The sequence below is a fragment of the Hyaena hyaena genome, unplaced genomic scaffold (genome assembly GCF_003009895.1).
Source record: "Hyaena hyaena isolate Hyena2069 unplaced genomic scaffold, ASM300989v1 scaffold_102, whole genome shotgun sequence".
Lineage (NCBI taxonomy): Eukaryota > Metazoa > Chordata > Mammalia > Carnivora > Hyaenidae > Hyaena > Hyaena hyaena.
In genome coordinates, this window is record NW_024080734.1 from 2,468,947 (window position 1) to 2,495,730 (window position 26,784).

Below are 26,784 nucleotides of genomic sequence, written 5' to 3' on the forward strand. Positions count from 1 at the left end.
GCCTTCCATATAAAATGGAGCATCTGCCTTATAGGGCATTTCGAGGATGAAATAAAAGTGTACGTAGCATATCCCACAGGCCTGGAACATAGTAAATGCTCAGAAAAATAATGGTGACATTGCTAATAATGGTATATGAAGCACCATTTGGACACTTAGCCTATGCTGGGCAATGTGCAGAGTCCAGCCACTTCTCAAAAGTGGAGCATGCCGGCCATTTCCTCACAATTGTGCTTTTAAAGGACGCAGATTCCTACTGATTCTGACTTTCAAGGGATGCAGCCTAGGGGGTGATTGGGAGGCAAGGGTTGCAAGATGGTGAGGAATCACATCTGGACTCCATGGATACTAACTAGAGAAGTGGTGGCCATTAAACACCTTGGATTCGGAGGAGAGTGGCCCCACGACCTGCGTCTTAGACACACAGATATCCCATGACCCCTTAGAGGAAGGAAGGAACGTGTGTGCAGGTGTGTGTGTGAGCTGGCGCGTGTTTGGCTTGGTATTTCTTAAACCGTATAAAGGGAATGGAAGATGTGTCAGTTCTGACTGATACCTGAAGGCAATGCAGTGAGCAACCCCGGAGAGAGGCAGCCAGGTGTGGTTTGTGACCATGGTCCAATCCCCATCCCATCAGGGTCCGGTGTCCCTGCATGCCTGCTCCAGGAATCCCATGCCATTGCCAGTTGTATTCTTACGAACAACCACAATTAGTTTGGAAGATTTGGGAGAAAATGCTCCCAAGGTGCGGAGTGGGGAGGGTGCTGAAGCAGGTAATGTTTTTTTTTTTAAGGGGGGGTGGGTGGGGGGACAGAGACTAATATACAAATGACCCTTATCCTTAAGCAAGGTCCAGAAGGTAATTGCATTCTTTGAAACCTTTCATCCAAGGGAGGATGAATACTGAATGTAAATTTCCCCTTTTGATGTTTTCTGCTCAGGGAGTCTGTCGGTTCTGCTCTTCCCTCCCTAGGAAGGCGGGTGGTGGTGTCATTTTGTCTAATGATTCACCTGAGGGCCACGGAGGCTGGGGGTTGGTTTGGCCTTGCCTGTGCCCTTGGGAAGGTATTAACACGTCAGACAATGCCCTCCCCCTCCCCAGAGCAGATGGCGTGGCTACACCCCCACGCTCCACCCTACACTGTTGCCCATGGGTAGGCGACACCAGTGAGAAGTGCGAGACACCTCGGATGTGTTGAATTTTCCATCCTTAGGCACAGAGCTGAGAATATGTGGGAGACGCCCAGGGAATACAAAGATGTTCCCTCCTTAATTTCTGGACATTGTTAATTCAAAGAACCAAGATGCACTAGGACCCTGACAGAGAAGTCACCCCCTCTTGGCCAAACAGCTTCCCCAAACGCAAGCCCAAATTCCTTAGCCAAATAAAATCCATAGATGCTGCATCTTCACAATGAGGCTTGAAACCAGTCAAGCACTTCTTTATTAAAAAAAAGAAAAAGAAAAAAAAAGTCTAATGGTATACTCTATACATGCTATGGCTAATTGTTCACCACCCCCCCTCCCCCCCTCACATTATATATCCTCATGTATTTGTGTGTGTGTGTGTGTTAAAAGGAAACAAAAACCACCACCAGAATTTGCCAGTTTGCCAAGAGGGGACGAGGAGTGCTGTGATATCCAGGGGATGGCCAGCGTCACGCCAGGAGCAGATGGGAGCCGGGTGGGGCACAATGGCCAGGGCTCCACTGTTCCCGGAGGGACGGAAGAAATGGCCTAGGTGCTTGGTGGCGCTCTGAAGCGGGACACGTGGGGGTAGCTAAGGTGCCCAGAGTTTCTCGTCTCCCCTGGGAGAGTGAAAGGGGCACTATTAACAGCCACATGGGCACAAAGGCATAGACAGGCACACACCGGGATCAAACACGGACACCTTAGCTGCGTTAGAATTGCTTATTGCTGTATCAAGCCTGGTGGGGGCCCACCCTTTTGCATGTTTATAGAAGACCTGGAAATGGGGGTCACTGGCTCTAGCACTCGGTTTGGCCTCTTCAAGGACAACAGCAGTTGAGTCCCTTGTCCTGACTGGCACGGAGGGGCCTACTTTGGAGCAGACAGGAAGGAAGAGGGAATGCTGACGCGGGACGGGCGTGCGGGTAACTCGGCAGGGTAGCACCAGAAGCCAGACATTACCCCGCGGAGCTGGACGTTCAAGCCTGTGGGAAAGGGTCCTCAGCAGGTGGTCCATGAGCAGGTGAAGGCCGTGGAGCCTTCTGGGTTTTAGCTCTGCAGCGCGGGGACTGGCTGTGGTCCATCTAAAGATCAGACCCTCAGCCAGGGTAGGAGCAACTCCTCCAGGCTCACAGAGGGCACCCGACACCCTCACACCTCAGTGGGGGCCGATTTCCCACCCCTCCAGGCCACAGAGGTTGACATTAGGTCATCTTTGGTCTACGGTGTGGTATGGCTGGTGTGCAGCAAAAGCGCCAAAGGGCGGGCCTGGACAACCAAGGGGGAGGAAAAGACTGCCGTGCCTGGCTCGGGCTGTTCTGTCCCCACTGACACCATCCACAGAGAAGGGCGACACCTCCGAGGGAGCGGCCTGGCCCAACGCTTAGAGACGTGGGCACAATGAAAGGACGGAAGCCAAGCCCCGAATGTTTCTATTCCTGATGTTGCAGCGACTTTAAGGCAGGAGTGACTTCTTTATCCCACTCAGTGGTCTGTACTTGATACAGGCTGTAAAAATACTGAACGGGCCACCCCTCAGCCTGAGGAGCATCCAGAACTTGGGGAGATAGGGCGCCTGCCCTTTCACATGGCAAGTCTGTTTCCCGACATCCCACCTGGCAGTGAGATCCTCGGTGGGCTCAGGAACGTCTAAGGCCAAGAACTTTGCCCGAGAAGCTGGTTACACGGAAGGCCTTGTGGCGGAGGCTTACAATGGCTGTTGGGAGCCCGTGTGGGCTCTAGTAATTCTTCAGGGCGGCAGGGCATTAAAAGTGGTTTGGGCCGGAGCCCAGCTCCCCCGGCTTGGCCTGGGACAATGACATGAATCCACCCAACGGCAGAGATTTTGAGCAGAACGTTTTGCAAAGGCCTATGTTGCCAAGCGGTGACCCTAAAACTCTGATTTTCCCGAGTTTGGCTGGCACTGTCAGCTGTGGGTCTGTCATAGGATGTAAGCTAAACAGTTGTCATGAGGGACTAGGCAGGGGTGAGCAAAGGGAAAAATGCCCAGCTTGGCCTGCCTTTTGCGCTGGCGTCTGGCCCGTGACCTATGGCCACGAGTGATCACGAGGTCAGGGGAGGAGAAACCGAACTTATGAGGGAGGGTCACCTGCTTCATGCACATGTGATTGCCACTGGCAGGGGAAAAGTCCTGGGCACTGGGGAGAAAGCACCCTTGGCCTTGAGTCTCAACTTGATCATGACTTGAGTGAAACTGGGGACAGGGCTTCACCCTGTGAACCTCAACTTTCTTTCCACAGCTCGGGACTGACACTACGTACCTCACAGGGTTGTCGTGAGGGTTAAGTTAAAGGAGGGAGTTTAAGCACCAATGACCTGCCCTGAGCGTGGCGTGGGAGTTTTGACTGTGGTCTTGGGCATTTTTCTGTGAGCATCACCTCAAGGGAGTTTTGCATGTGCTCCACCAGCCGCTCACAATAGAGTGGCCGCAGGGCTGGATGCTGTAAGCCGAAGTCCCCGAGCCAGGACAGCTAGGGAAAGCCCCTGGCCATCAGGACCCCCTGCTTCTAGTCGCCTGAGGAAGTGCCTACTCCTGTGGCACACAGAGCTGGCCCGAGAGGGGTCCTCAGGCCAAAGATGTGTCCTGAGCAAAGTTCGGTGAACAGGCTTCGGTGCCTTCAGTTCATGTCAGAAGAATACTAGTGATAAAAAGGCGAATTGGTTCATTTGCAGGAACATTCCAGCCCATGGAGAGGTGGAACGGGCCCCTTCCCGCCCAGCCGGCCTCCGGGAGGAGGGAGCGGAGCCAGAGATGAACCTTTCGGTGGAATCAGCAAACAAAAAAGCCAGAGTTCTCAAGCTGGGCCTGCAGCCACGCGCATCCCCGTGTGCCCAGTACCTAGCACAGGGTAGGCGCTCATGAAACACTTGAAAAGGTCAACAAAAGCAGAAGTGAATCAGAAAAAAAGAGACCGAATTCTGTCTTTTGAAATGTAGTTGAATCCTGCATAACGGCTTCCTAAAAGCTGTTTTAAGCCAAAGTGGGTCAAAAACTCTGAAAAACATGCTATGGGCTGGCTTCCTTCCAAATGAGGGAAAGTCAAAGATGTGGGTGGCCCCCTCCCAGCTGCCCCCCTTCCCTGCGGGTCTGGGCAGAGGGCCAGGGGGCAAGGGGGTGGTGCTAGAGGCGCCTGGGGGCCTCCTCAGGGGTGGGGTCCACGGACCGACTGAAGGAAGGAATAAAGATGCTACTGTGACTCAGAGGATGCTCCTTCTCCTGCAGAAGCATCCAGAGCCCACATGGCGGTGGGGGGAGCGGAGGGCAGAAGAGGGCTGTTGGCACGGAAGTCTTTGGCACTGCAGATGGACAGTGGGCATCCCCAGGAAAGCTGGCCCCGTGGTCCCCAAAGCGCCACAGCAGATGATCACGGAACTGGACATCTCTGAGCTGGATCGTCTTCTGCAGGGGAGGGTGGGGGTGAAGAGGGGTTCTGCCCTCTCACCCACCAGGCAGCCCGGCCCACAGGCAGGAACTCTGGGCTTGAAGCCAGGTACCCTGGGGCCTGAGTCGGATTCTGTGACATAGCTGTGCCTCTGGGTGCCTCAGGAACTCTGGGCTTGAAGCCAGGTACCCTGGGGCCTGAGTCGGATTCTGTGACATAGCTGTGCCTCTGGGTGCCTCAGTGGAGCGCATCTGTCCAAATGGGTGGAAGTGAGAGGACACAGAGAGGGAGAGTGCATGCAATTAAAAAAAAAGAAAGAAAGAAAAGAAGGGAAGAAAGAAAGGAAGAAAGGAAGAAGGGAAGGAAGGAAGGAAGGAAGGAAGGAAGGAAGGAAGGAAGGAAGGAAGGAAGGAAGGAGAAAGAAACAAAGAAAGGAAGAAAGAAAGAGAGAAAGAAAGGAAACCGCTCTGTGAATGTCAGAGAGGAGCGGGAAGCAGCAGGAGGGCGGGCCGGGAGGTGTCTGCCTGTGGACACCCAGCTCCTGGTCCCTGAGCCACTAGGGCCCTTGGGGCTGGCATGTGAGACCACCTCTGCTCCCTTTGCTCCACGAGCTTTATCCCCCAGAGGGGGCAGCAGCGCAGGAGGAGGAAACAGGGCCCCGTGGCCACCGCTAGAGCCCGGGGTACCCCCTGCTGCGCAGGACCAGCTGTCGACGGCCGGTGCCCGGCAGCCTTCGGTGCAAGCTGTAATGGCGGGAGGGCTGGGGGGTGTGGGAGCAGCTACACTAGCGCCCACAGCAGGAGGAAGCCACTTGGCCACCCGCTCCTGACACCGCTAGCTCCTTCCTCTCCCCTGCCTGGCTAGCCTCTTCCTGGGAAAAGGGCACTGGCGTTGAGGTCAGAGTCAAGTCTTCTTTCTTCTTCCTAGCTCGTGTGCCCCCGGGCGCACGGAGTCTGGGGTTCCTCATCCCTAACACAGGGATACAAGGGAGGGGTGTGGTGAGGGTTACGACGTGATGTAAAGTGCCAAGTACAGAGTCCGGCACCTACTAGCTACTCACAAGGGGCATGGATTGTGAACCGCTCCTTTCAAACAGCCTTTGAGATTCTCGCTCTACGGAGACGGTGAAATGGCCGCTGGTGGGGTGGGACTCCTATTTAAAAGGCCCTGCCGTGGGGAAGTGGAGCACGCGGGGGCTGCAGCCACCCCTCAGGATCAGGCTCCCGAGACCAAAGGCAGAGGGCACGATGGCTCAGTGGACCCTCAGGCCCACTCCTGGGACTGCTGCCTCTGGTCGAACCTGAGAGGCTCCTGGGCCCCGAGCCTGAGGGAGGACATCTCCTTGGGATTGGCAATGGGGCCGACTTCCAGGGGATGGAGTTCTTTCCGCTACAAGGCGTTTTGGAAGCTGAGGAAATGAAGTCCCTGGGAGTTTAGAAACATGGAGAAGCTGGGGCCAGCCGTCACAGGCTGGGCGGGGTGCCAGCAAGGAGGGACCGTTTCTGCAGTGTCCAGACAAGGGGCTCCGGTCTTGGAGAGTCACGGGTCCCGTGGCTAGGTGGCCTACACAGGGTGGCAATGCCACCGGCCTTAAGGCAGGGATGCTGGCTTGGAAAGCAGGGGGTGGTGTGTGGCCTCCGGGAATGCTGTGACGGGAGGGAAGAAACCACAGGACTCCAGAGCCTTCCTTCCTTTGAAGCTGCATGAAGGTTGATAAATTAAGAGGCATATTAAATATGTGGGTAGAGCCAGCAGGGATGCACGGGGCCGCCAGGCAGGGAAGGAGGGCGCTACGGCTTCTTTCTGAGATAGTTGGAGGGAATCCACCCCTCCCAGGAAGGGGCCCCGCTCAGGACCTGGCAGAACCACCAGCCGCTGCTGTTCTTTTCCCGGACCTCGAACACCGTCCCCTCCTGGAAGCTACTGGTGTCTTCGTCTCCTTCGAAATTGGCCACAGCCACGTACAGAGAGTCCTTCGGGCCATCGGCGTTGGGGAAGGGGGTGGCGGCTACTTTCTCTCTGTTCTCTCCGGCCCTGCCCGCCATCCGTGGCCCTGGGCTGCCTTTGCCTCGCGTGTCGTCATGGCCACCTGAGGAGTTGGGAAGGAAAGGCTTGGCTTTAGGAGGGACCAGCAGGGCCCGGCCTGGGCCAGGAGCTGCCTTGCCTTCGCTGGCGTCCCGCTGCGGTCCTCTGACCTCTGGGAGGGGCCTGGAGGACGAAGTGGCTTTCTTGGGGGGCGGTGGTCTGCGGGGCAGGACCACGGGTCTCTGAGGGGGGGCCTCTTGCAGAGGGGCGGGCGCGGTCTTGGGCCCGGGGTCTGAGGTCTTGGCTGGCCTCGGAGGGGCTCTGCAGGACACCTCCTTCGGGCCGAGCCCGTCCTGTCTGGCCATCCTGTCCTGGGTGCGGCCCGGCCCATCGCCCGGGAGGGCGCCCCGGCTGAAGGCTGCGTCTTGGCCCCCGGCGGCCTGGTGACCACCCTCTCCATCCAGTAGGGCTTTCTCCTGGGACTTGGCGGGCCTCAGCTTGCTCCTGAGGTTGGAGATGTCCACTTGATCCTCGCCCTGAGGTGGCTCTGTCCTGGGGGAGGGAGCTGGTTTGGGCCTCACCTGAGGCCTGGACTTCAAGAAAGGATTCTGGGGAGTAACTTCTGGCTTCTCCTCTGGTGGGTCAGCTCTGGGTCTGGAGATGGGTCGGAGGTTGGGCTTCTTCACCTCCTTGGCCAGGACTTTGTGGCCACACTCCAGCCCCATCTCGTTTTTCAGCTGGAACAACTTGCTTTTGTCTGGTTTGGGTTCCGGTCTCCTGCTGTCCCGGGATGGGGGGGTGTGTTTGGCTGGAATCATGGGCAAAATCATGCCCGGGGGCTTGGGCGAGGAGCCTCGGAGCTGCTCCATCCTCTGGCGCTCCCTCTCCTGCAGCTCCCCTTCCGACTTGATGATGGATTCTTTCCGGGGAGGGAGGCTGGGCTTCTCCTCCAGGTCGGGGCTGGAGATCTCCTCGTAGCCCGCGCACGAGGACATGTCAGAGGACGCCTTCCTCAGGACCTCCTTGCCGCCCTTCCAGTCTTTGGACCACGGCATCCCGGAGTCCACGGTACCATGTGGTGCCTCGGGCAGGGGCCGGGAGGGGCCGACGGCTTCGCTGCCCGTGTTGCTCTCCGCCGCCACCGCCGCTGCGTCCCCCAGGCGGAGCTGGCTCACCTCGCCAGGCAAGGGCGCCAAGAAGTTGGGCCTTGAGGCATTGCTTGTCTTCTTGTACTTGTCAATGAAGGTGGCTGGGGCCCATCCTTCCTTATCGTCGATCTGAATGTACCACCAGCCACTCAAGTTCTTCTCGATCACCTGGAGGGCGGGACAGGGGAGAGCACTTAGTAGGGACGGTCTCAGGGCCAGTGGACCAGAGCAGTCTGGGAGGACCCACATGTGACTGGATTCTGGAAGCAGGGGCTTTTCACTCAGCAGATCCCCCACAGCGTATTAATCCCCTGGCCTTTCTGGGTAGTGCCCTCCTTGGGGTGTAGGACATGGGAGGCTGTCACACGCAGGGACCTGTGTGCGGCTGCAGGTCACGTCAGGTGGGCCAGGATGCAGGGCAGGCTGCCAGCAGCGTCTGCTACAATTCTAAAGAAGTACAAGGTGGAACCCACGTACAGCCCAAACTAGCCTTGATCGCTGCTCTTTTGGTTGAGCCCCAGACGAAGCAGTTGGCTGGTGTTTAAGGGCCATGCTGTGTGAAAAATGTATATCCTTAAACATGGGAGTCACACTCAGCTCATCTTCAGACAGAGGGGGGCCTCTGCTGATGAAGGTAAAAGAACCTTCCATCTCATCTCCTCCTCCCTGTCTCCGGGACAGACACCCATGGAATGGAACAGTGGGTGGAGTCACCCACGATCTTTAAGACCTTACACTTCCTGTCTCCTTTTTCTTCAGTATTATATGGCTGAGTTGACTGGAAGGTGTGTATGTTGCGTGTTATGGGCTGACCTGTGTTCCCTCCAAGTTCCTGTGTCGAAGCCCTAACTCCCAAATCTCAGAATGTGACTGTATGTGGAGACAGAGCCTCCTAAGAGGTAATGAAGTTAAAATGAGGTCATATGGGTGGGCCCCGATCTAACACGACTGGGTGTGCTTTTAAGAGATTAGGACACAGAGCACACACAGAATGAGGGAAGACCACGTGTGAGCACAGTCAGGAAGGCAGCTGTCTCTAAGCCAAGGCGAGAGGCCCTGTGAGAGACTGAATCTGCTAACACTTTGATCTTGGACTTTCAGCCTCCAAAACTGTGAGGAAATAAACCTCTATTGTTTTAACCACCCGGCCTGTGACATTTTGTGGCAGCAGCCTGAGCAAACCGACACTCTGCAGTCCCCTAACAGCCTCTTTTATTAATGCTTGCAGCCACTTTATGAGATGGGGATTATCCTCCCATTTTACAGATGCAGACCCAAGCCTCAGGACAACTGAGGAACCTGCAGAGGGTCACGTGGGAGGTTAATGGTGGAGGCGGGAGCCAAAGGCAGGTCTGTGGTCCCAGAGCCTGAGCCTTTGCCCGTGAAAGGGGAACTGGCCTGGGGAGGAGCTGTATTTGAGGTGAGAAAGTGCCGGGGCAGAGAGGGCCACAGTGTGCTTCTGCCCCCGCACTGATCCGCCCAGCCTCGCTGGAGAGGACCTGCAGCTGCGGCCCCAGCACACAGAGGGCAGAGGCTGGGCTCCGGGGCCCGCGGTGCAGGTTCTGGCTGTGGCTGCACCTGTTATTGCCTGTGTGGCCCCTGCACAGCCACATGCCTCCTGAGATCCCACAGCACAAGATGCAGGCCAATGGTGAGAACAAGGATCCCCTGACAGGATTCTCATGATGCCTGCAGAGGCGAATGCACATAGTGGCCCTTGGTAAATGCCGAAACGTAAATGTTTCCTGTTGTTCAATTACAGTGGAGGTCACGGACATGGCAGGATGCATGTGACAAATGTGTTTAACAAGCCCCTCACTGGTCTCCCAGGAAGGGTTCTGATAACTGCAAGCCCTTAAATGAGGGTGACTGGCATCTCCCCAACACACGATGGCTCTGGTAACAATTAAAGGGGACCCTGGGCACACAAGTCACTGTCGGCACATCCGCGAATTCAACAACTCCATGTGTGTACGTGAGAGAATGAAAAGAGGATGAAAATCACGGCGAAATATATCAATGAAGATTTGCTAAGCTTATACTCTATGCCAAGTACTATGGCAAAAGCGCTCAACATTTGTGTTCTTGATCACGATTTATGTGAGTTTTCATTTACCAGAGAGAGGCCAAGAGCTGTTATGAATAAAAACAAATGCCAGATCACAAGAATGGAGCGGAAGGAAAAAAGCCTGGGCTTTAAACCCAGAGAGGCCTGTGTTCAAATTCCAGCTCCAGTTACTAGCAATATAACCTTGGGCAATGGACTGAACCTCTCTTTGTCCCAGGTGCATCTGCAAAATGGGCTGAAGATATTGACCTCTTGGGACTTCTGTGAAGACTGGTACCAAGCGCGTAATGTGCCCGGCATGGAGAGGTGCCGAGAGCAGCAGCATCAGCACATGTTTCGAATGTACACAGTCCAGGCAGGCAAGTAAGGCAACCCTGGTAGGTCCACAGCTTAAACACTGTGGCTCTTTTGATGAAATCCGGAGGCTAAGATGAGATGAGAATACTTGGGGAAGCCCAGAACTTTGGTGGCAACCACTCCCCCCTAGGGTCCCCCAGGCAACCACTGGTAGAACCATATATGAGCAGGGAAGTTTCAAGGCTGGGTTATGTCTGTGTTTTCTGGAAAACAATGTTGAGTATGTGAGCTTTTTTTTTTTTTTTAAACATTTATTTATTACTGAGAGAGAGAGAGAGACAGCATGAGCAGGGGAGGGGCAGAGAGAGAGGGAGACACAGAATCCGAAGCAGGCTCCAGGCCGTGATGGGGGGCTCGAACCCACAAACCGTGAGATCGTGACCTGAGCTGAAGTTGGACGCTTAACCCATTGAGCCACCCAGGCGCCCTGGGTATGTGAGCTTTTAAATGGATCAGCTTTAGCACAGAGAGACAGGACAAAGGCCAGAAATAAGAAAGGGGACTGGTTCTAGTTGAAGTGGGGGGTGGAGACTGGCGGGAGGCACCCCGACAGCCCCAGGAAACCCCAGGGCCCCATGAACTCCCTGCTGCCCGCAGACTCAGCCCTCAGCTGCATTGCCCGCAACATCCCCAGCTGCCCTGGGCTGATTTCAGAACATTCTGAGCCAGGGAGTGGTGCTGCCTATCGGCAAATGTTCAGTTTGCCAGCATGCTTGAACAATGGTGCGTGTGGAAACTCCTGGTCTTAAAGGGGCAGGTGGTTTTATTGTGTCTTCCAGCTCTCTGAGGAAAAGAAAACCAGACCTTTAAACTACGCAAGTTGGATTTCTGTTTTCGAGATGGGAGCGAATAGCAGCTTCCCCTGTATGTGGAGAAGCCAGGGAAATAAACGAATACAAAGCCAAGCTCTGAAGGAGGAACGGGGTGAAGTTAGTGGAGCAGGAATTGTGAGGACTCACAGATGGACAGGGCAGTGCAGGGAGGCTGTGGCCCGGAGCTGCTGCAGGGGTGGCTGCTACCGAAGGTGGAGCGGACCCTGGGACTTCAAGGTGGGGGAACCTGGAATCAGGGAGCCCAGGAACAAGCACCAGGAGATTAACTGAGATACCATGGCAGAGGCAGCCAGGTGGTTGATCCCTCACACCCCTTCGGCCATCCTTTCAGGGCAGGCAGAGTAAAGAAGGCGATTGCTCACAAGCGCAAACAGGGAATGGGAGAGCTTGGGAAAGAGCCCCAACACTGTTCAGTGGCTGGCTCAGAAGTCCCTAGCCTAGCGCTGGAACCGGTGGGAGGTGACCAGCACCTTGTGTCCAAGCCCCCTCTGGCCTGTCTGACTGTCTGCTGCCTCTTCTTGCACAGCCCAAGGTGAGTCCTAACAGCATGAGAAGAACGGGAGCAAACCAAGAGCCCTGCAAAGGGTACACAGCTGACAAACGAGATAACGGACTATAACAGTAGGACCTGAAATTCAACCGATTTTCCATCCTGAGAGCATTACGGAAGGGCATCAAACAAAAAGAACACGCTCTGCTGAAACAAGAACAGGCGCCTGGGAAAAAGAATCATTACGGCGCTCTCGGAAGTGAGAACAACCGTGGAAACAAAACCAGTAATGGACTGAACTGTTAAAGAGCAAACGAATGAGCTAGAAGATGAGGCACGATGCTCCAGGAATGCAGCACTGAGGGACGAAGATGGAAAACGTGACAGAAAAGTCAGGAGACGTGGGGAACGGAGGCAGAAGGCCTTCATAACTGCCCCGGGAGGAAAGAATAGAGGATGAACGGAGACACTATTTAACACAAGTATATAAGTGGGGAATTCTCTAGGAAGATCTCGAGGCTGAGATCAGACAGGGCCGCCACGTGCTAAGCAGAATAAAAATAAAGAAAGTCACACTCAGTCACACGTGAGCGAGATCTGAGCATTTTAAAGATAATGAGGAGCCCCCCTGTGAGAATCAAGAAATGATGGATTACGAACAAGGGAGCAAGAATCAGGGAGGTAGTAGCTTCTGACCAGCGGTGCTAGATGTGCGAAGAGAACAGAGCGATCTATGCAAAGCGCCAAAGGAAGAGAACTTTCAGCTTGGAATACAAAACCCAGTCACCGAAAGGGGGGAACAACACCCACTTCTCATGATGTCGAGAAAGCCTGTACAGAAGGGAGGGACTGGCTCTCAGCTGAAGACTGAGATGTACAGCGGCAGAGAAGTCATACAGGACGGGGCAGGGAAACCAGTGTGAATCAGGGGAGGCTTCCTAGAGGAAGCAGGGATTTAAAGAATGAGTTTGATTTTGAGATGCCAAGTGCAGTTCAAAAAATGGCCTTCAGTACCTTTTTTTTTTTTTTAAAGTTTCCTTATTTATTTTGAGAGAGGGTGAGAGAGAGCATGAGGTGGGGGAGAAGTAGAGAAAGAGAGGGAGAAAGAGAAAATCCCAAGCAGGCTCCGCACGGTCAGCACGGAGCCTGATGTGGGGCTTGAACTCCTTAACTGGGAGATCATGACCTGAGCCAAAATCAGACGTTTAACCGACTGGGCCACCCAGGTGCTCCACAGCTTTGAGTGCTGTCTAGGAGATGGCGGGTGGGGTGCTAGGAGCTGGGTTAAAGCAAGGTCGTTCCTGGCAGAGAGGGTAAGGGAGCTGGAGAAGGGCCGGCTTGACCAGCAGCATTGGCAGAAAAGTAGCGGAAACAGGTTATGGACAGAGAAACCACCTGGGATGTGAGAAGATGTTAGGAAGAAGGCACAGGTTTCATGCTGAATCAAATGTATATGTTTTATAGGAGCAAAATGGGGAACTGGGCGTAGAACGATATTCCAGTACAAAGCAAGATGCCTTGTGAGTTCTCTTGGTAAATTTGAAGTTGGAAAGGCCAGAAAGGCCAAAAGAAAAAAAAAAAAAGGCAGGAGGAACAGCTAAGAAGCCTTTTCAGAACACTGGGTATTTCTACTTTCACCTTGGTCCATCTATGTAGAGTGGGATTTGCATTTTATAAGAATTAGTTCGAGAGGCATCAGCTCCCTGCAGACAGCCCTCCTTTTCAATGGGCTGAAAGACACTTGGCTGGAGGACGGCTTTCTGGAGATGCCTGGGCAGAATGGGTGGTGGGGAGGCCCAGGATGCACCTTCAGGGAGCTACCTTCTGCTGAGTGGCCTGGGCAGCTGCCCCAGGTTATGAGGGCAAAGAGAGAGAGGGGCAGGAAGTGTCGGAGAGGGAAGGAGAACAGCAGCGCTTTGTGGCTCTCTCGGAGAGTGCTTAAAGACCTCAGGCCACGCCACACCTGTGTGCTGGTTCGACAGTCATCCACCCCCACCTAATTTCCTTCAATCGTCCAAACGTTCCTTCCTAAAGCACCTCCTCTGGACCAGCCCCGATGCCAGGGCTGTGGGCAAGAATGAAGAAGACACTCCCTGGCCTTCTGAGTGTTTCGCAGGATGCTGGTAAGCAGGCAGCTCTTCACTGAGTCGGTATTTCTTGCGGACCTACCACGTGCCAAGTGCTGGGCTAGCTGCAAGGACACGGGAGTGAAAACCAGATGTGGCGCCTGCCCTCCTGAAGTTCCCAAATGCCCGGCAGATGAATAACAACAGGATGTTAACGGCCCCGGGTCAAATCTGGAGTCACACATGGGTTCAAATCCTGCCTCTGCCATGTGTTAGCTGGGTGACTTTGGACAGCACCTCCCCCTCACCCCTCGTCCCGAGCCAAAGCTTCCTCATCTGAAAAATGGGGACTGTTGATGGTCCTGCCTCACAAGAGTAAGTGATTAAGAGAGACACTGTATGTGAAGTGCGTACTTCAGTGCCTGGCACCCGACTGCTACACCATTACTTACAGGCCCTCCGGGAAATATGGGCAATAGCCCCAAGCTCTAACTCCACGAGGAAAGAAAAAATGGAAGGGGAGAAAGGACTGTTGCTGGTCTTTGTGCAGGAACAGAGCAGACAAGCAAGGGAGCAGGACGAAGAGAGAGAGAAGCAAGAAGGGAAGTAGGTGGTGATAAAAACAGAATACAAGGCAGTCACAAAAGGTCACATAATGTATGATTCTGCTTATATGAAATGTCCAAACAGGCACAGCGATAGAGACAGAACGCAGATTAGTGGCTGCCTAGGGCTGGGGTCAGGGGGACTGAGAGGGGTGGAGGGGAGACAGGAAGTGACAGCTAATGTATACAAGGTTTCTTTTTTGGGTGATGAGAATATTCTAACACTGAATGTGGTTGCACAATTCGGTAAATATACCAGAAAACACCAGATTGTATACTTTAAGTCAGTGATTTGGATGGTGTGAATTATAGCTCAGTAAAGCTGCCATAAAGAAAGGAGAGAAGGAAGGAAGAGAAGAGGGGAGGAAGGAGGAGGGAGGGAGGGAGGGAAAGGAGAGAAATGAGAGAGGCAGGGGGTGGTGCCATGGTTCAAGAATGACAAGCAGGCAGAGGGACACCAGGCGCACTCACCTCGACCTTCAGACCCGCCTGGAAGCTGATGCCGTCAGGGATGGTTGTCTGGAACTCAGCAATGGTGTAATACTCTTCCTCCACTTGGGGTGGAACGGGAGGCTTGGGCAGGTTAAGACCTCGAGGCTGCCACAATGAAACACAGTGCGAAATCCACATGAAGTCCATTATCATTGGCTGAAGCGGGGAGGGGCTAAGGCCCTGGGGCACAGAATCATCCTCAAGGGGCGCTGGTGGACCCGTTTGGATTCTAAGGGACAAGTCACAGAGGACCGTGCACCGTGCAGATGGTCTCCTAGATGGGTCACTGGCCCATCAGCTTCAGAGTGAGGAGCAGAAACATGGGGTGTGTACCTACAATCATGAAAATCTGGGGCAGGACAATCGTCTCTGAATTCAAGAGGCAGCGAGGGTATGGAAAGAACACAGGTTTGCAGGTCAGACCCATGTGGGTTGGAAATACTGCTTATGTGTGCTGTGCACCTTTGGGCAAATCACTTCCCTCCTGGAGCCTCAGTTTCATCTCCTGTAGAATGGGGACTCTACCCGGTGGGGTCACTGTACGCATTCAATAGGTCCATGTAATGCAGCACCCAGCACATTGCAGGGCACCCAACTGGTGCTCAATACACGGTAGAAGGCTCAGTTTTTGTAGTATTAGTTAGAAAAGGTCTCTAAAGAATTAAAAACAGGGTTTGAGAGTAAAATACCAGAACGGCACCACAAACAATATTTATGCCTCATCTGGGTTTTGGTTTTGAGCTGCCTTCTTTGAGGAGACAGATCTACGATAAAGCAAAGTGGGCTCAGGAAGCACAGAGACCTGACCTGAGGCCTGACCATCACAGAGACACAGGTAACTTGCGTCGCTCCCCAATACCCTAGCCTTTCCCCCTCGGACTGGACCAACACTTGCCCTGGCAGCTGTGGAGAGGAAAGAGAGCATCTCTGGAAAGGGCATGGTGGGGGTGAGGGGCCAGTTTCGGGCCAAGGCCTGGCTTCCCAGCAGCAAGGGTCTACTTACAATGGTCATATCTCGGCGAGGAGGGGGTCTCTGCCTCATCTTGGGCGATCCTGTAAAGAGACAGAGCTTATTGGACACACACGCAGAATTCTACAGATGGAAGTCCTCAGGGGACACCAGGAAAGATCTGGGGCCGCGGAGACTTGGCTCTGGACTGTGAGGACCGCCTGTGTGCTGCCAGAGCAGCGTGAGGCTCTCCAGGGAGGCCCCACGATGTAGGCTTCGGTGGAACGCGGGGGTGGTGATGCCTGCCTGCCACCCAGGGGCCACAGCTGGGAGGTAAGGAAAGAGCAGGAACGAGTCTGGGGGCAGCTGGTGGGTGTGCAACGTTAAGCCATACATAAACAGAACCAAACAAATGTGGGCTGACGACATCAGGGGATTCTACTCTGGAACGTGGCTGCCTTCACTCTGGGCCTCAGGGTCAGGAGGATGACTGTGCAATGGTCCAGGCTCCTGGCTCAAGGCGGAAAACGTGGCATCTCCCGAGGGGGCTCAGCACAGGGCCACGCGGAGGGTTAAGTCTGGAAGCTGGGATGTGGAGAGGGTTGCTCATCTCTTAAATCCCCATCTCCCCTGTCTTCTGTTAGAATTAGTTAGCAACAGAGTTTTGGCCAGCCATTGGCTGCTTTTATAAAGATTGTACTTCTCAGACTCCCTTGCAGCTAGGTATTGGCACATGACTAAGTTCTGGCCAGTGGGGCGTGGCGGAGTGGAGAGTGTATAGCTTCTGAGTCAAGTCCTCCACTCCCCCCTGCCTTCTTCACTGGCTGGACTAGCGGGGCACCATCTTGGACCAGACAGATCAGGGCAACACAGATACTGTGTAATGAGACCCTTGAAAGCATGGAGCTGCCACGGCAGCCCTGGACACAGAGCTGGGAGCTTTGTGAGAAAGACACGGACATCTAAATTATCCAAGCCCCTGTTACTGGGTGTGTGTGTGTGTGTGTGCGCGCGCGCGCGCGCCAGGGGTAGGGAGAGTCTCTGCTTGAGTACTGGAACCCATCTCCTAACAAAGACATGGGGGTTCTGATTCTTATTTGCTCAGCGTTAATAGGAACCCTGTGCTCTTGGCCATGACAGATAAGAATCACAGACACCAGGGGCTGGCCAGAACCCCCACCGAGGCAAGTCAGTGTTTTTTTCTTCTGAGAAATCAGCTGAGCAGAGAATGGAGAAATTCTTGAGTTTCAAGAATTCACTGACTTTTATAAGTTGCTGAGCTGCTATAAACAGCTGGAGAAGTATAGCTGGGCCAGGGGACTTTCCCAGCAGATGGCTTCCTCCTGCCCTGCACAACCGGGGCAGGGACACGTGCCTGGAGGCGGGGGGTCCTGCGCTCGCTGCAGACAATAAGGAACCCCTACTTTTGGGCGTGTTGGGAACGTTACATGGGAGCATATGTACAGGAGGCTTTGGAACGTAAGATGCATAAAGAACTGTTCCAGTGAACTCAGCACAAGGTCAACTTCTTCTGGCTCAGAAATGAAGCCATGCAGAGAGATCACAGGTGTTGGGGTCAGGCGGACCTGGGTTCAAGTCCCGGCCCTACCATTCGTGAGCTGGGCAGCCTTGGACAAATCACCTCATGTCTCTGGTTCCTAATCTATAAAACAGAAGTAATTTAGTCCCTCTAAAGTTGTTACAAGGAGCCAATGAGACTAACTATAAGATTCCTGGCACATAGTAGGTCTTGGGAAATAGAAGCTATCATGATCCACACAAGATGGAGGAAAAACCACCGTCTGGAACAAGCTATTGGGTTCTGGGTCTGTTTTCCTATCTACAGGATGTGAGGCAACAGGGCTGTTGTGAGGATGAGGGACAACACGTGAGGAGCTCTGAGCGTGGAGCCTGGCACATAATAGGTCCTCAGCCCCTTAGCTTGGTGGGGCATCACTCACGCTGCTTGATGTCGCCGTCGGGCCCTGGGCGGCCTTCAAACCGGCCGTCCCTCTGGCTGTTGAGTAGCTCTCTCTCCCTGCCCACCATGCTCTGCTGCCGGGAAACTCCATCCAGGTCGAGGCCGCCGGTGTGGGCGGATGAGCCGGGGCCTGGCTTCGGGGGTGAGGGCTCCCCGCTGCTCTTCTTGAGGTAGGAGGCCGGGGCCCAGCCCTCTTTGCCCTGGTACCTGGGAAGAGGATGCAAGCTGGACAGGCTGCTCTGCCAAGCCCACGGGGAGAAGCTGTGTTCCTACTGTGCGTCGCACTCCAAGTCCCAGGTGGCAGAAACGAGGGGCCAGAGGCCGGTACACCCCTTGCTGACTCAGCTCGGTGCTCAAGGCCTTTCCAACCCGCCCTCTGCCTGTCTCCACGGCCTCGTCTCTTAGCAGCAACCCCACGCCCTTCCCACCCCACAAGCTTTGCAGTCTCCCAAGTGCACCACCATCTTTCACTCCCCCGGCCTCTGCTCTTGGAAACCCTGTGCCGGGAAAGCCCCTTGCCACTGTCCTTCCTGCTCTTTTTTCCCCAGCTCTGCTTAATGTCATTTCCTTTCTCAAACCTTTCCTGAGCCTCACAGAGAATGAAGCCTCCCTCCGTGGCACTCCACTGTCTCCCGCACACACCACCACCCTAGCACCTGCGGCACACGGGGACACTGGGCTACAGCGATTCTGTCTCCCCAGCCAGAACACGACCTCCTGGGGTAGCCTGCACGTGACTGATGTGCCAGGGAGTTGGGTGAAGAAATAAAAGGCCAAGTGCACAAACTGCCCACGGGCCTGGCCAAGGCGAGCAGCCACAGAGCTCTGCTACACTCACTGCCCCGTCCGTCGTTGCAGTGATGACAATAATGATAATGATAGCTGGCACGTAGTGGGCGCCTACTGTGTGTCGGTCTGTTCTAACCACTTTACAGCTGCTGATGTAGTTCACCCGTCCGACCTTGGGAGGTGGCAGAAGTGGATTCAGACCTAGGCAGTCGGCACCAGTCCAGTCTCTGTTCCTAACCTGCTCTGCTGCCTCTTTCCCACAGCCCCAGCTCCTGGCACAAAGCCGGGCACAGGCAGGGCGTGGCTCCAGTCACAATGGCTACCATGTAGATTGAATATGCATTCAGGGAGTGCCTGGGGGGCTCGGTCGGTTAAGTGGCTGACTCTGGGTTTCGGCTCAGGTCATGATCTCATGGGATCGTGAGTTCGAGCCCCGCGCCGGGCTCTGTGCTGGCAGCACGGAGCTGCTTGAGACGATCTCTGTTGCTGCCCTTCCCCTACTCACACTATCTCTTTAAAAAACAAACAAACAAAAAACCCAACCACACATTCAGATGGGAACCAAGCCGGTCAGGGGCTTGCTAAGGGTCAGCTGGTGGTCACTGAACTACAGAGTGACTGACACCCTGACAGACAGCTCACTGAATTCCACGGGGAGTCAATGAATGTGATCACTTAATTCTCTGCACAGCGGAGCTCAGTTTTCGCAGCATGACCAGAGGGGTCGATCTGGATCGCAGGGGTGGCAGAGCCTGCTGGCGCTAAGTTGGGACAGCTGGCTGTGTACGTCTCTTCCGAACTCCACATTCAGTAATACTGCCCGGGAGGCTGGCATCAGCCGGTGGGAGTACTCACACTATGGAAATTGGCAAACAGCACCACTCCAGGGCAGTTTTCCCTGGGAGACCTGGATGTCAACTATTTGCAAGCGCTCTGCTGGTCTGGCCCACAAAACGCATGCCCACACCTTGGGGGAGAGTGGAAGAGACCGGAATGGCTGGAGATGATACACAGCAAGGCCAAATCTCTTGTCAAGAATCACTTTAAGAACTAAATAGCACTGTGTTTCAGTGACGAGAAAGGTCCTTTATAATTGGGAGCCAATTTATAGGAGATAGAAATCTGCAGAATTTGATGCCTTTCAGTCTTAAAATGCCCTCTGAGAGGAAGCAACTCTTGTCCTCATGGGACAATGTCATGCTACCTAGAATCAGGCCCTCAGGACGAGACAATGGTCTAGAGTCCCAAAGCCACAGCAGAGCAGCACACGCAGAGGTGGGTAGCTCTGGGGTGAGAAAGGCACAGTTTTCAATCCTGGCTTTGTCACTCTCCAGCCTCAGCCGAGCCTTCAGATGATGGTATGCGCCCCATGGACATTGTACCACAACCTCCAGAGGGACCCAAAGAAGCCACTCCTTGAATGCCAGAGCCACAAAGTTTTGGGATAACTGGTAATGTAGCTGACACCTTATATACTCAGGATATGTTAGGGGTCGCTGTCACTACTCCTGCTTCAAACCTCGGTTCCTTAGACCCTCAAGGAGCCCTCCTGCCCCGAGCTCAGGAACCCCTCGTCTGTGCTCCAGCGTCCTCACGCCCGGGAACTGAGACTGTCTTCTGTGCCTGCTGGTGTGAACCTCCCTGTCTTTCTCGCTGTTGACTCCCTGACTCCCAGAACAGGGCTTGGCCCAGTGCAGATTCTTGGTGTGTTTGCTGAGTGAATGAATGAAATGCCACAGGCGGGACCCTGATGAATGGCCCTAATACCCTGGATCACGCTGCTGTGTAGACACCAGGCCCCAAGGATTCTTTTCTTGCCCTAATGCCTTGGCGCCACAGCCTCCCAACTAGGGTAGCCAAGGAGGGGTTCCCAGGCCTAAAACTGGGAAGTGGCAGGCAGGCCAGGAGGAGGTGGCCGCCCCTCGTACGGATGGGGTTCAGATTGCATCCCATAGGCAAAAGAGCTGTGATAAAGAGTTTGGGGGCGCCTGGGTGGCTCAGTCGGTTAAGTGTCCAACTTTGGCTCAGGTCATGATCTCACGGTTCGTGGGTTCGAGCCCTGCGTCAGGCTCTGTGCTGACAGCTAGCTCAGAGCCTGGAGCCTGTTTCAGATTCTGTATCTCCCTCTCTCAGAAGTAAATAAAAACATAAAAAAAAGAGTTTGAAAGCCGGCTTCCTACTTTTACCACTGACCTCCGAGATAAGAGCAACTATCGGCTCTAGGATGAGTTACGGCCCCTGTGGTGTTATGCATCCTGCTGGTGTTAGAGCAGCGCTGGAGCTGGAAATCACCCGCACACAGCAGTGCAGCTTCCCCTTACGAGAAACACATGGAGGTGGAAAGCAGTCTTCCTCAATGAAGTTACTGCTATCTGTGGTTTGGGGTGTTTGGAGGTTTGTTTATTAAGGATATTTAGAGAAGGATCTGGATAGAGACGGAGTCCGAACAGCACCAAGGAAAAGCAGTCCTTTTCTGGCTCAGGCCCAAACCTCACCCCATCCATCTGCGATCACGCATGGACCTCTGAGCAGCCAGAGACCATGTGACCTGAAGCCCACGCAGGTGCAGCAGGTACCTGATTTTCCACCAGCCTTCCAGGTTCTTCTGGATCACCTCCACCATGGCCCCTCTCTCTAGATTCATTTCATCCTGGTCGCGAGCTGTGTACGGGTAGATGACTGTGTACTTCTCCTCTGCGGGGACAAAGGGATGCTGGGTAAAGTCAAAGACAGTGAGAATCCCGGGATACTGATGGCCAAGGCTGTGATCCATGAGATGCCCTTGCCCACTGGAAGGAAATATCCCTTCCAGAAATTTCTGGGGACCCCCCCCCCACCCGAGGCCCTCATTAGGCCTGGATGACCCTGTGCAAGCAGCAACAGGACACAGGACAAAAGTCAGGTCCCAATCCCTCTGTCCCTCTGGAGTCCCTCAGCGCCACACATTCATCCTCGTCTTCCTCAAAGCTGTGCGTCAAGGTCACTTTCCTTGACCTTGCTTCACACAAGGTCATGGCGTCCATGTCCCCCTTACCCAGGTTTATGTTTTTTTCCCATACCAGAAATTACCTTCTAACACACCATATACTTTCCTTGCTGATTGTATTCTGTGTCTGTGTTCACCACCAAATATAAATGCCGTGAGGTAGGGATTTGTGTCTGTGTCACTTATTCCTCTGTCTCTAGCACTGGGAATACTGTGTAACTGTTCCGTAAATTAGTCAACGTTTCATAAAGGAACAAGTCCCAGAGGCCTGGTGGGAGCCACCTAGCTCATGCCAGAGGGGGTTAAATCATCTGTGGCTCCTCCATAGTTCTCACTGGTAGAGGGTTCGGGGATAAGCTGGGTTCAGCAGCAGGTGGCTTTCAGGCTCAAATCACTACCAAGGAGGCTACAGCCTGCAATTTTCTTTCCTTCTTTAATTTTTAAAAGCAATTTTCATTACTTAGCTGGTAACTGATCTTTATTTTTCATTAGTTATTTTCAAGCCCCTGGATCCAACCATGCCTGAAGCTTCAATTTTATTTTTAATATTTTGTTTTTAAAATTGAGAGGTAAGTGACACTTAACACTGTATTAAAGTGTATCACATAAAACTTTTATGCACACGTGCACGTGCATGCGCACACATACACACACAGTAAAATCACTGCCTGCTTCAACTTTCTTTAATGTAACTGGGGTGCCTTCCAACTCACTCTCAGTGGTGCCTCACTCTGTCCCCTCAAAGCCACGGACCATTGTTCAGGCTCTGCTTGGGACGATGGCTCACTGTCACATGCTGGCAGGGTCCTCCGGAGAACAACGGAATAGCTCCCGTGCTCAACACTGCCAGCAGGGACTGCTGAGACAGAACAGATGAGTGTCCCAGGGGACCCTGGCGAGGACAGGAAAGGGCTTTCCTGTTTTGCTTACATCCGGCCCCTGGGGAGTGACCGAGCCAGCTGCAGGCTGGTGCTGATGGCCAGCATGTTGGGGCCGACTCTCTCTCTTCAGGGAAACCCCACGGGCTGTCTGTGGCCTGCCCAGCTGGTGTCGAGGGAGGTGGACGACACACAGGGAGTTTGTTTATTTATTGATCTAGCCCACTGACCTGCTCTGTGGGGGCTGAGCTGACTCAAGTTGCAGATATGCTGTGGACAGCGGAGTAAGCTGTTCCCCTCACTCACGGGAGCCGCAGGGTGGGTGCGGGTGCTGTGAGGGAGTACGGGGGCAATTCAGCTGAAGGGTGGGCCCCCAGAAGTCCAGGGCCTGTAGATGCATGGAAGTTCCATTTGGTTGGGTGAGAAGGGGTGAGGCCTTGGGCCTAGACTATATGCAGTCAATCCTGTGGGCCCTGGACTCCTGGGGGCCCGCCTTTCAGCTGAATCCCACGGGGAGATTCTCTGGCACCTGGCGGCGCTCTCTGCGCTCATGACACACTCAGTGACTCCAGACGAACCTTAAGGCGGGAGGCCTGGCAGATCGTATGGCGGACGCCTGCCGCCACTGCATGCCCAGCACCCATCTGCCCTTCCTTCGCTGCCCCTACTGGCCTCCGTCCACGTGGTTTGGGCAAGGCCGACCTCACCACTGCCTGGAGGGGGGGTGGTGCAGGAACCGGCGTGGCCGAAGTGCTGTACTTCCCTGGCCACTGTGACTGGTTCAGGGATAGCGTGTGGCCCAAGCGGGCCGGTCAGAACCAGTCTTAAGACGTGTGTTGAAGGAGAAGCACTCTCTTCGGCAGGTATCTCTGAAAGGTGCCTGGAACTGCGGTCCCAGAAGATGGTGTCAGCAAGGTGGAGAGCAGAGTGGAGGGAGGAGAGTAAGTCCTAGGTCCCGACAGTGTTTCAATCCCCGGGATCCAGCCATGCTGGAAGCTAGTCTTTCCCCCAGACTTTTCAGTGACGAGCTGATACACTTCCCTTTTGGCCCATGACAGTTTGAGGTGGGTTTCTTTCCCTTCTGATGTGGCTGACCAAAGAAACAGGTCGCTGGCTCAGCGTGATAGAGGCCCCAGGCATTATTTTTCAACCTGGGAAACTTCAGAGCCCCAGGCCGAGAAATACCGCCCGAACCTACATGCTGACACACACGCGGTACAGGCAAGGTCACTGTCTCTCACATGCAGCAGGCGCGGGCAGTCCCCGAGCAGGAAGGCGCATGCAGATGCAGGGACCCGGCTCCAAACACTGAACAGGGAGGTAGGCACCTTGACGCCAGCTGATGGCATACAAGTCCCCCAGAGTCCGGCGGCGGCCCGCGGGCCGGGGCAGAGACCAGTACCTCCACGAGACTGGACAGGCAGCATGTAGAGGCGAAGGGTAGAAGGCAGAGGTGAGAAGAAAGCACTGCCAGCGTCTGGAGGTGAAAGAGACTCCGAGCGCGTGTTCCCATGGAGGAGGAATGATTTCTGAGCCCATGCCAAGCCTCAGGTATCTTAAAAGGACCAAGTTCCCGAGTATTAACCTTGAACTCGGGTGCAGGGGCCACCAGTAGATAGAATTCTATTCCTAGCGTGATTTATAAAGAGGCACTAAAAGACAGCCCTTGCGTCAGGGAGAAGGAAAATGTGGTACCTCTCCATCTTCTGGCTGTGTGACCCCAGGCAAACGTCTCTACCTTTCTGAGCCTGTCTCCCCGTCTGTAAAATGGGGTTAATAATCAGTCGCTTACAGGAGGGTGCCCACAATGGTCATCATTAGTTGCCTAAGGGAGCTACAGTTCCCACGAACTGAGTCCCACGACCTCCGAATCTGAGTGGACTCTCTGCGTTGGCCCAGCCCCTCAGTGCCTGGGGGCCGCACAGAACACAGAAGAAACTGACAGATGTTTTCGCTGAGGGGTGCTGGCTATAACAAAACTAAATGCAACCCCATATACACATTTTTGGTTAACCTTCCAGCACAGAACTACCCCACTTCTTCTCACCCTCTTTTCTGATAAATACAAAACGTGGTTTTGTGCTTTCCTCAAAACAGCCCACTGAAAGCCCCAAATATTCACCCCTGGGTAAGACACAGCTACATAGTAACTGTTCTTCCCTATTTACTGTTTCCGGTTCTCTGCCGAATGCTTTGCATGTGGAATCTCATTTAATTAAGAAAAAAACCCCTCAGGATACAGACATGACCGTTTCCGTGTTTAGAGGCGGCAGTGAGGTGGAGAGAGGGTAGGCCGCTGGCCCACCTCAGCCCGTAAGGGGTGCAGCTAACTCGCGTTCACGTCTGTCTGACTCTATTGTATTTATTAGCTACGGTGGACTCATGCTCCAGGCTCAGGAGCGCTTCTAGTGGGGTAAACTGAGACAGCTGGGCATTAGCAATCTGGCACTGTAGGGACCACCCTTCAGGACACCTGTAGGGTAAGTTCTTCAGGACACGGAAGTGCACAGGAAGTGGAGAGGGTCAGTCCGAATGCTGATGCCCAGACTGGTCACTGAGAAGGCACACGTTTCTAGATACTTTCAGACATCCCGCAAATGAGCAGGGAGGCACCCAGCATCTCGGTCATCAGAACGGGTCGAGGGAGGAACAGTGAGGTGCTGGGGTCACTGGGCTGGGGCCCTCCTGGGAGGGAGTCCCGTGGCAGCGGGAGGTTCCCAGGTCTGGCCAGGCCCGCCCGGGTCGGCTCCCAAAGGGCCCTGAGAAAGGGCGGGCTTCCTGGTAGCCGCAGCCCAGGCGGGTGCGGGGCCGCAGCTCCCTCCTACCTTCTTCAGGCTGCAGGGAGAACTCGTCTTGCACACCGTCCTGCCCTTCCAGGCAGGTTGCAGGGACCCAGCCTTGCTCTTCTGCGGTGCTGACGAACCACCAACCTGGAAACGAGAGTGGGGACTGCTGTTAGCTGGGTAGATGGACAGGCTGGGGGGTCAGAGTAGAGTGACGGGTTCAGCCACTGCTCATCCACGCTCAGCGAGAGGCAAGAAAGTTGCCATTTGATCATGGAACCCAACGACCCCTGTTAGCCGCCTGCTACCTGCTAAGAAGAGCCCAAGAAACCCACTTCGGGGCGCCTGGGGTGCTCAGCCAGTTACCCGTCAGACTTCAGCTCAGGTCATGACCTCACTGCGTGTGAGGGTGAGCCCCGTGTCGGGCTCCCTGCTGGCAGCACGGAGCCTGCGCTGGATCCTCTGTCTCCCCTCTCTCTGCCGGCCCTACCCCACTCACTCGCTCTCTTCCTCAAAAATAAACAAACATTAAGAAAAAAGAAAGAAAGGGCATGTGGGTGGCTCAGTCGATTGAACGTCTGATTCCTGGTTTTGGTTCAGGTCATGATCTCAGGTTCGCGAGTCTGAGCTCCACACTGGGCTCTGCACTGATAAGTAAAGAATGCAGCTATCCTCACTAAGGCATCCAAGGCGCTAACCATTTTACTTGCGCTGTTTTATATAATCTTATCACATTACCATCCCCACTGCACAGATGAGGAAACTGAGGCTCCAAGAAGTCAGGACACTGGTCCAAGTTCACACGGCTTAGGGCAGAGCTGCTATGTGCACCCAGGGCCCTCAGAGACTGAAGCCACTGCCCTGACGACTTACCCAAGACATCAGTTCTGCATCTGCTCATGTCAACGTAAATCTGGCTGCAGTGTAACTGCTTGAGAGGCCTCTCGCCCAGGCTCAGGTCCTCCTTCCTTAGAGAAGGGCCTGCACCCTGCGGCTGGCAGGATAGTGGCTCGCCAAAATGTCTGTGTCCTAATCCTGGGGACCTGTGCATATGTCAAGGAGTTAAGGTTGCAGGTGGTGGGATTTGGGTTGCAAAGCAGCGGAACTACAAATAGGGGGTTATCTGTGGTTACTGGGGTGGGCCCCCGCATAATTACAGGTGAAGCAGAAGAAGAGTCGGGGGTGGGTTGTGTGTGGCTGCGGAGGAAAGACGAGAAAGGTGCAGCACTGATGGCTCTGAGGACTGGGGAGGGGCCATGAGCCAAGGTGTGGCGTGGCCTCTAGAAACTGGAAAAGGCGACTAAGCAAATTCTACCCAGAACCTGCATACGGGAACTCGGCCCTGCCAGTGCCTTGATGTTAGCCCAGTGGGACCCACTGTGGACCTCAGACCTACGGAACTGTGAGGTAACTAATGTATGTTGTTCGAGGCCATTCGGCGTGTGATGATATTTCGTCCCAACGGCAACAGGAAATGAACACAGGGCCCCACCAGCTCTGCACAATATAAATGGAAAAATAGGATCTGCTCCCCCAGATCACATACCTCTAAGTGCTGGAGACCCCAAAAAAGAAGAGAAGGGAGGGGCAGACTACAGAGCAGCCTTTCTGGTCTGAGAGGGAGGCCTTTGCTTTTGACCTCCCTGAGTTGGGAGTCACCTACTTTACTCAGCTGGACACTCCTTTTACAACACAAGCTTCGGCGGCTGGGATGTGTGTGTGTGTGTGTGTGTGTGTGTGTG

At 54.3% G+C, this 26,784-nt stretch overlaps 1 protein-coding gene across 2 annotated transcripts in view; it reads right to left on the minus strand.

Moving 5' to 3' along the window:
* Positions 1–4,977: 4,977 nt before the first annotated feature.
* Positions 4,978–26,784, minus strand: part of SH3PXD2B (SH3 and PX domains 2B) — a 98,779-nt gene continuing 76,972 nt past the window's right edge. For both annotated transcript variants that reach the window (XM_039235752.1, XM_039235753.1), the window contains exons 8-13: positions 25,085–25,189; positions 20,972–21,089; positions 17,587–17,813; positions 15,680–15,729; positions 14,656–14,781; positions 4,978–7,933 (exon numbers count right to left, since the gene is read on the minus strand). In XM_039235752.1, the coding sequence (XP_039091683.1) occupies positions 6,383–7,933; positions 14,656–14,781; positions 15,680–15,729; positions 17,587–17,813; positions 20,972–21,089; positions 25,085–25,189 (2,177 nt within the window). In that variant the 3' untranslated portion in view covers positions 4,978–6,382. The remainder of the gene's footprint in view (positions 7,934–14,655; positions 14,782–15,679; positions 15,730–17,586; positions 17,814–20,971; positions 21,090–25,084; positions 25,190–26,784) is intronic.